General features: G+C 34.2%; 1 protein-coding gene across 1 annotated transcript; it reads right to left on the reverse strand.

Moving 5' to 3' along the window:
• Positions 1–1,895: 1,895 nt before the first annotated feature.
• LOC112775604 (acyl-CoA-binding domain-containing protein 4) lies at positions 1,896–10,606 on the reverse strand. The gene is made up of 18 exons (XM_025819354.3): positions 10,084–10,606; positions 9,698–9,768; positions 9,381–9,444; positions 9,206–9,283; positions 8,660–8,854; positions 8,460–8,537; positions 8,220–8,330; positions 8,026–8,092; positions 7,158–7,219; positions 6,455–6,594; positions 5,994–6,120; positions 5,806–5,920; positions 5,262–5,350; positions 4,858–4,941; positions 4,576–4,758; positions 4,125–4,265; positions 3,566–3,625; positions 1,896–2,446 (listed from the first exon to the last, which is right to left on the reverse strand). The coding sequence occupies exons 1-18, from the start codon at positions 10,240–10,242 to the stop codon at positions 2,258–2,260; spliced, it is 2,013 nt and encodes a 670-aa protein (XP_025675139.1). The 5' UTR covers positions 10,243–10,606; the 3' UTR covers positions 1,896–2,257.
• Positions 10,607–11,087: the final 481 nt, after the last annotated feature.

An 11,087-nucleotide genomic window follows, 5' to 3' on the forward strand; every position in this document is an offset into this window, starting at 1 on the left:
CTCTGAACAACGCAATAGGAAAAATAAGAAGGGGTAATAGTGAAAAAAAAGGAAAACAAAATTTATAAAATTGTCCGTGTCCACTCTTTTAAATTCCGTGTCCATCATTGTCCTTCGTGAAAGAGTGGACACAAAAGTATAAAAAACTGTCTCAGAGACAATATATCCACTGTCCATGTCTCTATTTCCAAACACTTTTTAAACAAGTGTTGTCTATGTCTCCGTGTCCTACCCCAAAACCAAACGCTACCCTATATATTTAGATGCTATAGCTAACAAATTGTTTTAAAATAATCGAACTTTTGTAGAGTGTAACAAAAACAATTCATGTGATGAAGTTACTAAAATTGATACTACAGAATAATTATTCATATAACATTAATAGAGGTCAAGTAGGAAAAACATAATAATGTTACAAAATTATATTTTAAAATTACCAAAATTTCTGCTTTTTCCTTTCAGAAACAACTTCAATTTTAGGGATACTTTAGCTAGTTTCATATACTATGCTGAACGTTAATTTCTTTTTAAAAAAATAATAATAAAATCATTTTTTTGACTTAGAATTCTCTACGATGGTCAATTTTTATTATTTTTTAGATAGAATTGAGTTCAATTCAATGTTTATAAACACTTATTCAAATGGAATAATTAACCAAAAATTTTAAAAATTAATTTCAAAACTTGAACTGGCTCACAAAATTACTCGAAATTTTTTGAAATTTATTATCAAAATATCACCATTTAAAAACTAATTTCCCAAATATCACTTTTTTGGTTAGATGATAACTTGACTTGCTGTTTCATTTTTAATTATGATTGAAGGACGACATATGAATAATTAGTTTTAAAAGAATGATATTTTAGTATTAAATTTTGAAAAAATGACGCATTGATTAAAAAAAAAGGCTAATAATAAACTCGTGACATTTTGCAAAATAAATAAATCCCTTCACTCAACCAGACAACCACAAGTCTGGGATTATCACAAGTTCACAACCCTTATTTAATTTTCTTAAAAAATAAATTGAACTGGCTCACGAAATTACTCGACTTACCTCTAATCTTAATCATTTCCTTAGAATCTATGACTTGATGCATAACCGTGAGTGTTTGACAGAAAAAATAAAAGAGTCTTGCTATACATCCAAATAATTTTATATTCAAGTTATTTAGTTTATACTGCGAAATTTCGTCTTCTTCTTCTTTCTCTTTCTCCTCCTCCTACTGTTGTTTTTTCTTCTTTTTTTCGTTATCGTCGTCGTCACCACCACCACCATATCACACATCCATCTCCTCCTCCTCCTCTTCCTGTTTCTTTTTTATTTGAATTTCTTTGATCTCCTCCTTCCTTTTCTTCTTCCTCCTCCATCATCATTATCGTCATCACCAACATTTCATAAACATCTTTATTGATTCTGATTCTCTGTGGTGATCAAATGAACCAAAAATATTATCAAAACAAAATCTAATGAACCGAAAATAATTCATTATATAAATTCGAATTCAAAAACACATGCGTCTCGAATGAACCGAAAATTAGCTCAAAACAAAACTATTGTATAATACTAAATGAACCAAAAATTGTTCATTATATAAATTCGAATTCGATGATAACGAAGATACATATTAGAAGAAGACAATGACAATAACGATAATGATTATGATAATGATGATGGAGAAGAATGAAAAGGAAAGAGAGGACGAAATTCCAATAGGAGGAGAGAAGAAGAGGAAGAGGTGTTGTAGGTGACGACGGTAAAAAAATTGAAAAATAAAAAAAGGGGGGAAAGAAAACAGGAAAAAGGAACGCATAACTCAAATCACTTGGATGTAAAATTGCTTGGATATGGAGAATTATTCAAAATGAAATAAAATAATTGCAGCACGCCAAAAACAAAGAATATATATGCTTTCATTGAATCATGTATGCATCTTGAATACAAATGATAATAATGAGTTAATGACTGGAACAATACGAACAACAATAATAATAATTGACAACATGCACTGTCCTGGACTAAAAGTCATATATGAAGAGCTACACAACTAAATTACATTGCATGTATATATTAATATATGTATTACTGCAAGAACCCCAAGGGGGTTTTCCTTTTGGCAAAACAGCAGCTAAAATCTTATTTCCATCACCAAAAAAAATGAGCTAAATGTGAACAAACCAAAAATTGTATTGGAAATAAAATTAATTGGCAACTGAAACAAAACCCAGTTAAGCTAATGGGGTAGATTTGCGCTTTCAGTCATCGTCTGCGTTCGGGCTTTGGGGGGTACCAGCAAGCCAGCCCCACATGCCACCTGAGCCCTGCCTCTGCTTTGCGCTCAAGGCGGCCTGCTCCGATACTGCTTTTTGCCGCTGGAGGAGTTCAAGTTCTTTCTGTAATGTACCAATTGTTTGGAGCTTCTGTCCTAATTCAGCTACCTCAACCTGTGATCCCAATATCTCTATTCAGTAAGAAAATTCATATACTTTCATCCATTACAAAAAGGAGACAAACACAAATTTTGAATCAGAGAAAGAGACATAAAGATGACAATAACAGAGGGATCATCCTATAATGATTTTCATATAAACATGGTTCACCAAGTCACCTATGAGCCAACCTCATCATAAGGTACCACGGAGCTTGAGCAATAGAAGTTATATGACCACACACTTCTAGCAAAGAACGGAAAATTCCTATCTGGTTTCTGTTTTCATTTCCTATGTTTATTTTCAGGATTTTGAAATGGAAAGAGAGTGAAAATAATTAAAAACAGAAAACAGGATTGAACTGTTTTAAATTGTCTCAATATCCTAAAAGCTAAAAACATTAAAAATGAAAACAAAATAGAAAGAGAAATCACAAGTCCTTAGAAATACAAATCAGAAAACAAGATTATACTGTTTTTAATTGTTGTCTTCACAAGTTCTCATTGATCACATGAAAGGTTTTTCTTGAGTTGCAACTCTATGAAAAACTTAGTACATGGTTATCGTTGCACGTCGTGTTTCCTGAATAACTTACCTACAAGTAGCTACATTTTGCACAATACAATAAGTGCATCATAACGGGAATAATGATCACTTCACTCCAATGATTGTAACCAATGGTTCATCCCAGAAAGCAATTACTTAACGGCTGGTGACTTTTTAAGAGAGACTAACTATAATATCAAAAACCACTCTCACCTGCAAATCTAGCCGGAAAATGGGGAAAGTGGACCATTCTTGTTTTTCATTTAGGCAACATAAGGTTAGAGATTTCACCATGGATTGTTCTTTAAACACACATCATATTTTAAATTCTACCCACTGTATAAAAAGATTTGGGTATACATTTCATGCTGTCACTTTCACTGTCATAGCAAATGTTCAAAAGCACTTCCTCATAATGTCCCAGGGAGGCTTTCATAAGCATTAATGCATAACTCTAATTTATTTGTTTTTGGATTTATCTAATTAGAAGGAGAATATATACAAAAGGGTGAGAAATCCTCACCTTAACTGCTCTACTTTGAAACATTAATGATAAAAAAGATGATTTTCAGAAGCAATACTGCATACCTCTAATTTGAAACACCTTGACTGCTCAGAAGCAAGCTGACCGCGTACTGATTGGAGCTCCTGCATTATCAGTGCAAGAGAAGTGAGGAAACTTCGATGGCATTATAAAAGAATAAATGACATTCAAATTTGGTTTATAGATCATTCAGTTTTTATTTATTAATATATTTTGATCAACACTGTTTTTTCACATATTCTCCCTTCCAAAAGGAATAGAAAAGGGAAAATAAGAAATTATGAAGGAAGTACAGGACACTTTCTGTTAGGGACTTGGGTATTAAAAGATGCCAAAAGTCTTATATCTAATAGTATGGGATATTAGATGCTGTTTTTAAAGTTTGAATGGTTCTTCCCCCTAAATAATTGGCTTTTAAGGTGTGATCTCCACTTTCTTTAGGTGCTTAACACTTTCCAAATTAACAAGTCCTTTTTAGGACTACATCAAATAAGGGAGTTGCCACAGCATGGTGAAATTATTTGATCAAACCAATAATCCACCTCATAGTAGCTTGCCACAATGGTTAACTAATGGAACTTCAATAATTAAGTAGTCAGTTACCTTGGAAAGGTCAGAATTGCGAGCTTCGGCATCTGCCAACTCCTGCTGTAGTTTAAGGGTATGTAACTTCTCATTGCTGAGTGTTGTTTCCAATTCATCTTTCTCAGCCTTCAGGACTGTTAGAAGATCCCCTTTCGGTTTCTGTACACCCAAAATATCAAAACAGTGATTAGCAGGAATTGAAATGAAATGCATCAATTGAGGAGATAATCTATGTATAAAAGTTGAATGGTCCAAGCAATGAAGTGAAAGTTATCTAATACATTTATATAGTGCAGCTGTTTTATTTGCAGTTTCTTATAAGCTTCCAAATGATTTTTAATTATTATATTTGCTTCAGTCCTAACATTAACAATAAGTGAATGTTACTGACTGGTCCAATGAAATGGGCTGTACATGTTGATCTATGATGATCAAAGTGACAAAGGACAAGCTTTGCAGTAATACATACTGTAAAATCACCATTGTCAATGACAAGTTCCTTAATTTTCCCTTCATTGCCTGCTTCAATTTCGGACTCCACATCTCGGGTAGCATTTGTAGCATTGTGCACTGCAGAAACACTATCTGGTATAGAATTTTCAACTAATTTTGACTGCAAAGTTGATTTGTGGCTTGGTTTAAGGACATAGACCTGAAGGCATAAAACTACATCAAGGGAGGCAGAATGATAAAACAAAAGCAGAAAGTAAAACAGAAAAGACCTAAAATTTTGGAATAGAAATCAATCTACCTCATTGTGGTAACGGCCACTGTATCCTCCAAATGATACAAGTACATCTTCACCATCATATGAACTGACAACCAAACTCAAGCCCTGTGCAGCGAAACATTTTAATTATCCTAAGCAGATGGAAGTAAATAATTGGTAAATGGTCTAGGTATATATTAGCTGAAGACAACACCAACTAAACAAAAAACAACGGTTAGAAACTATACCACAGCACATGCAACCTGGTAAACATTTATAACTAAAGAATGAATTTCAAAAATGGAAAACTTGATAACAGTATTTGCCACCATAGAACAATATCCACTTCAAATGGTTATTTTTCCTCAATGGTTAAAAGTTTTGACAGAGTTCATTGTTTGGAATATTTCCACAATGAATGGTCCCCAAGTCACTCAGAAAAGTACCTCACTAGCAACAGGAATACGCTCTTGAACAGAAGTTACCACTGACCAAGTCAGCGTAGACATATTCAACACAACAGTCTCTGAGACCCCTGCAGAATAGCATGGAAGAGAACTTGAAATAAGTTATATATAGCAACAATAAGATCCTCAATAAATTCACAACACGTGCACACACGCGCACACACACAAATGTGCCGCACACACATCCATCTACACACGTACACACACGCATGCGCACACACACACACATATATATAGTCAGTATTCTAACGAACATTATAGATATAGAACATTCAAGATACATATACTTTTCTATAGTATATATAGATACATATATCAGAAGTTACCCCAACAAAAATGCTTTTCCTTGTAAACTTTATTTCATGATGAACAGCATGCATAAAGATGCGTCAATATAAACATTCTTTGCATACTACAAGAGTTCAAAAAATATTTGTCCACAAATAAGCAATGTTCATACAAGAAAAAATCATTCCACCCAAGATGAAATATTTTTAAGTGACAAGGTTGCAAAGTGGTATACCACTCTTATTGTCACCCCCACCAACAATGAACCAATTCTCGCCAACTGTAGCACCAGCATGTCCCGCACGTGGTGTTGGTTTTTCACCCAGTTGAGTTGGTCTAGACCATTCCATCTGCAAAGTTCAGAGGATTAGATAAGATAATTCTTTTATAGTCCACAGCCACAGAAGAGGTAAATTTTCTTACAGTCTGCAAATCAAGAACATGCAAATCATTATAGCAAGTTGCATGTGAGCCCCCACCAAAGATAAGCAAGTATCGCTCAGCATGTACAGCAGCAGCATGATCAGACCTCGGAGAAGGAGGCAAACCACTGCATATTGAGACTTAATTAACATTTACATTCATTTCTATTCATAAACAGAATAGGAAAAACCAGGGAAATTCATATTCACTACCGACAAAAGCGAGTAACTATATCATGCATCAAAGCCAAATTTTGGTATAAGCAATGACTTAAAAACACAGTAAAACATCAATTCGTTATATGACTTTTAAATTTTTAGATTACACCCCAAGACAACTAGCATTGCATTCCCCCAACCCTCTCTTCTGTGTGCACATGGAGGTGCAAACAACAGAAGAAAAAGAGATGCCAAAATAAGTAACCAGTTAAAGAGAAAGCATTGGTACAGGAAACTTCTTACGCAGCTTCAATTTCATCCCATGTCAAGGTTTCCAAGTCAAGAATATGCAGATCATTCAAGAGAGTTCTCTTAGCATCTTGTCCACCAAATATCACCAAGGTTTTTCCAACTGAAGTAACTGATTGGCCTCCACGTGATACCTAGAAAACACACAAGAAAGGGAACTTTAAAGTCCATTACCATAATTACTTGACATAAAAAATAATAATAAACATAATAAGATCAACACTTTATTACATATCCAGATGCAACTAAATTTTGCAAAATTATTAAAAACTACGGGTGTATGTATATTTGTCCCCATTAAAATATTATGTTTGCCTCCACACTAAAATAAAAATTATCCTATTGAGTTTTAAGTGAACAAAAACATTGTCTTATTTAATTTAACTATAAACAATGATAGATATCTTATAAATTTGGTTTAAAATTAAAGTTAGAAAAGAATATACCGCAACATCTCAATACAAAAGTCAAATAATAATAAAATAAATGTTGTTTGTCATAATATTTTATTATTCTTATATATTATTTTTATTTTTCTGCCCACTACGTATATTTTCTGGGTCCCATTCCCATCACTGTGACTCTTGCCAGGCAGCTATTGAAAAGCAATCACGACAAATCACATTTTAAAATAAAGTTCAGAAGTTCCAAGACTTTTGGGTTAATAAGCATAAAAGGAAAAATAATGGATACATACCGGGGGTTTCCCATAAGTCTTTAGAGTTGACCAAGTTGCCGTTTGCAGATCAAACACTTTCACTGTTATATAATAATATCCATTAATATTTAGTAGTAAGAACACTTAATTGTTATTATGACAATAAAAAGAAATCCAGGGGTATAATAAAAGCCACAGAGAAGCAGGGAAAACCATATTCACAAGCATAAATAAAATAGATGAATAAAACATCCCAAAGGAATGGAAAAACAGGTAATAACAATTTTCACGTATTCGCTTCACCTATGTATGTTCACAACTTTAATCACTCCCAATAGTCTTGATTTCTCTTCACCTTAATAATTGTTGAATGAAATAATAGTATCAGGCTATTGGAGTTTCCTTCCATTAGTCATTAAAGTGAAATGTAAACCATCAAATTTTGTCCAAACAAAAATTTCAAATTTCAAGTATCCCAGTTTTACATGTTTTATCTTTTAGAGTTTAGACAGATGAAGGGGAGCCTTGGAGCAATGGTTGAGTTGTCTCCATATGACCTTGAGGTCACATATTCAAGCCAAGGAATCATCCCCAAATGTATTTATCAAATTAGGCTGGCTACATGACACCCTTTGGGTGTGCCTTTCCTGGACCAGCTTAATGCGGGATGCTTGAGCACTAGGCCGCCCCTTTTTTAGCTTTGGATAGATGTGATGCCAGCCATTAGTGATTTAATGGAAAGAATTGACATAAGCACATAACTTTGTACTTTTATCTGCTTAGGGTTTTTTTGCTATTTGAGGTTTCTTTGAGAAGATGCCTTCTCTTCTAATAATAATTTTTTTCCTAAACCCCACCCCCACCCACCATGGCAAAATAAAAGAAAGTGAGAGATATAGCTGTATACCTTGGATACTTTCAGAAGGATCTTTTGTATGCCCACCAATTGACAGAAGCTTAGAATCCCATGGAATCTATTGTGACAATGTTTTCATCATCATAATCCAAAATATTCTAGAATTAGTTCTAGCAAATAATAAAAACTCATTGAATATAGCAGATAAGATTACGCAGAGTTTTTCAAATGTTTTAAATACAAACCAGTGAATGACCAGCACAAGGGGTTAACATTGGTGAGGATGACGAGTTTGTAGACTCAACTTCTGCCTTAGCCTCAACCCTAGACCAAGTCCAACTTCTCAAATCTAGAACCTGTATTTGTTTCCAGGTAACTGAGTAAATCGTACACAACTTGCAAACGTTGCGATTTCAATAAACATCACACAACGCAATATTAGATATAAAATACTCATGCAACAAAGATACCAAACATATGCTTACATGAAGATCGTTAAGGTAACGACCATTGTGATTTCCACCATATATATACAATTTGTCTTGCACAACTGCTGCCCCATGCTGAACATACAAAAACACAGTAGCTCAGGAAAAAATAAAAAATACAAGTTTTAGAGCATAAACTTGTAAAGCTAGAGAAGAAGAAAAATATATTTTTTTTAATATTTTGCATGAGCCAATACCTCATATCTGGCCCTTGGACGTTGGCCAGATACTGGAGGTGCAATCCATTGATCATAGACTTCAACTGAACTAAAGCCTTCAACAACAACATCTTTATCCTGGGTTCCAACTTGACTCCCATTATCAGTTGGAATAGTCTTTGTCTCCGGATAAGAGTTCCCATTCTCAACTACTGGTCCAACTTTGGAATTGTGCTGTAAAACCAACAATATATGACAACGGGGAAATTACAATTTTGACAGTAGCAGAAGTGCAGAAAAATATTATCTTCTCATTATATTCTTTTGATATAATTTTAAGAAGACAAATCTCTTAAATTAATTGAAATATAAAGATCCTAAATGGAAACACCACTAAACCATAACATGACTCAAAAGAATATGTAAACTATCTGTCAGTTGCAAGGAACTGCATGCATGCAGCATGCCTAAATAGACAGACAAATATAACAAGCAAAGCTCCTATACAGAAATTTGCAGAGTATAGATGAAACGTGTGTATATATATATATATATATATATATATATAGCCTTAAGAATACCCACATTCATTTGAACATCTATAACAGGCTCAGCCTCTACAAATGAGTTAGATGCCCTCGAGTACCAACCAGGATCTTCTTCCTACACGACAAAAGGATTTTTTAAGGGTGAAAGTAGTCAGCAAACATTCCAAATCATACCAAGTAAGAATGGTGAAATAAACAAATTTGCATGGCACCTCCAATATTTTCACAAATAGTCGCATGGCTTCTGTAGAAGACATGTTTCCGAGCTGGTTCCAGCTGCATCGTCAACCAACAACAACTTTTAATGATATCCACGACAATGATGTGCAACGACTAATTCATATTACAAGAATAACAATAATTGGAAAATTAAAAAAAAAAAAAAGATAAAATCAGCAGCATGGAATGAATGATAATTACACACGAACACATCATATAGGAAATGGATTATGGATCAGATATCAGAGTGACTACATAGAAACTGCATAGATCGAAAGGCGGCAGGAATGATGAAAGCACAGAAACCAACCTTGCCCATTTGCTATGCTCCACAATCTTCCACGAACTCGGTTCCGGGATATTACAAGGTCCTATAGTAGCCTACAATAACAAACAAACAAACAAACCACACACTCAGCAAGAAAGATTAAACGAACTCCTCAAACAGCAAACCCTACTTCAATTTCCAAATAAAAAACCCCCCATATTGCTAAGGAAGCCAGAACTAATAAGATAAATCACAGGCAAATCAACAACTCGTTCTCTCTTTGGCGCTGACACGTGTTGATCCGTGCGCATTGGATCAGAAGCAATGGTGGCGTAAATGCAGCGAATTAGATTAATTGGCGAGAATCATTGGTTATGAAAACAATAGATCTGGAAGAAGGGAACGAAGAGAGGGAGAGTGAGAAATGCCTGTTGGTAGAGAGTGTAGAGAAGGAGGGCGGTGGATTTGGCGAACTTGGCGGTGAGAGCTTTGGTGGGAGAGTTGGATCCGTCCAATCCGACGTAGGAGGCCGCGGCGTAGAAGCGCTCTGGGTATTGTAGCCCAGAGCTTGCTCTCGCCATCGCCATGGAGATATAATAGAATCACTCTTTCCTTCTTTTGTTTTCTTTGTTTCTTGTTCTTCTTTTGCTGCTGCTTGTGCTTGGTTTGTGTCTGGAATTGAGATCCAGCAATTCCAATACTGAAGTGAAGAAACACCCTCCTGGCTGGCTACAAACGTGGGAGGGATGGTGTTGTCCGTCTTGTGACGAAGCCAAGGGAATGACAACGAATTTACAATTACAACACCGGATGCGTAAGGGGGGAACGGTATTTCATTTATTTATTTTTATTTTAGGAGTCAATTGAAAGTTCTAAGGTAGCTTTTAGGATGATTTTGTTTGTTTGGCTACTGATTTTTTTTTTTTTTGGGTGACTTGTTTGGCTACGGATTGAAATTAAAATTTTTATTTTGGGATATATAAATTTTAGTCCTGTTACTCTTAAGTCTTTTTTAAATGAATATGTCTTTAAATATAAGTCATTTATATATACAAATTTATATAAATTTTTTTAACTTAATTCATCTCATGCATTATTATTTAATTAACTTTTCAATTAATGCGCGGATATATAACAGTGTTTTTTTGAAAGAATTTTATTTTCTTTTTTGAATTTACTCAGCGTTTTCAATCTACGTTCTCTTTTATTTTTGCGCTTCTTTTCGTTCGTTCTCTGCGTTTTCTTTCTTTGTTTTTCACGATTTTCTTCGTTTTCTACGTTTTTGAAATCAGTTTTGAACAGTTATTTCGTTGTCGAAGATAATGAATGATTCAAATTCAGATTATCAATTGAACCAAAGTAAAGTGGATTATTGTTTTGAATCCAATCAAGTGGTTGAAGTGTGGTTCTTCTAGTTAATATTTTCATTAAT

Source organism: Arachis hypogaea, chromosome 19 (assembly GCF_003086295.3).
Source record: "Arachis hypogaea cultivar Tifrunner chromosome 19, arahy.Tifrunner.gnm2.J5K5, whole genome shotgun sequence".
NCBI lineage: Eukaryota > Viridiplantae > Streptophyta > Magnoliopsida > Fabales > Fabaceae > Arachis > Arachis hypogaea.

Coding starts and splice junctions, on each gene's coding strand:
- LOC112775604 (XM_025819354.3), bottom strand. CDS start 10,242: ATGGCGATGGCGAGAGCAAGCTCTGGGCTACAATACCCAGAGCGCTTC. Junction 9,445..9,697: donor GAGCATAGCAAATGGGCAAG/GTTGGTTTCTGT, acceptor TTGACGATGCAG/CTGGAACCAGCTCGGAAACA. Junction 2,447..3,565: donor CAAGGTGTTTCAAATTAGAG/GTATGCAGTATT, acceptor TTGGGATCACAG/GTTGAGGTAGCTGAATTAGG.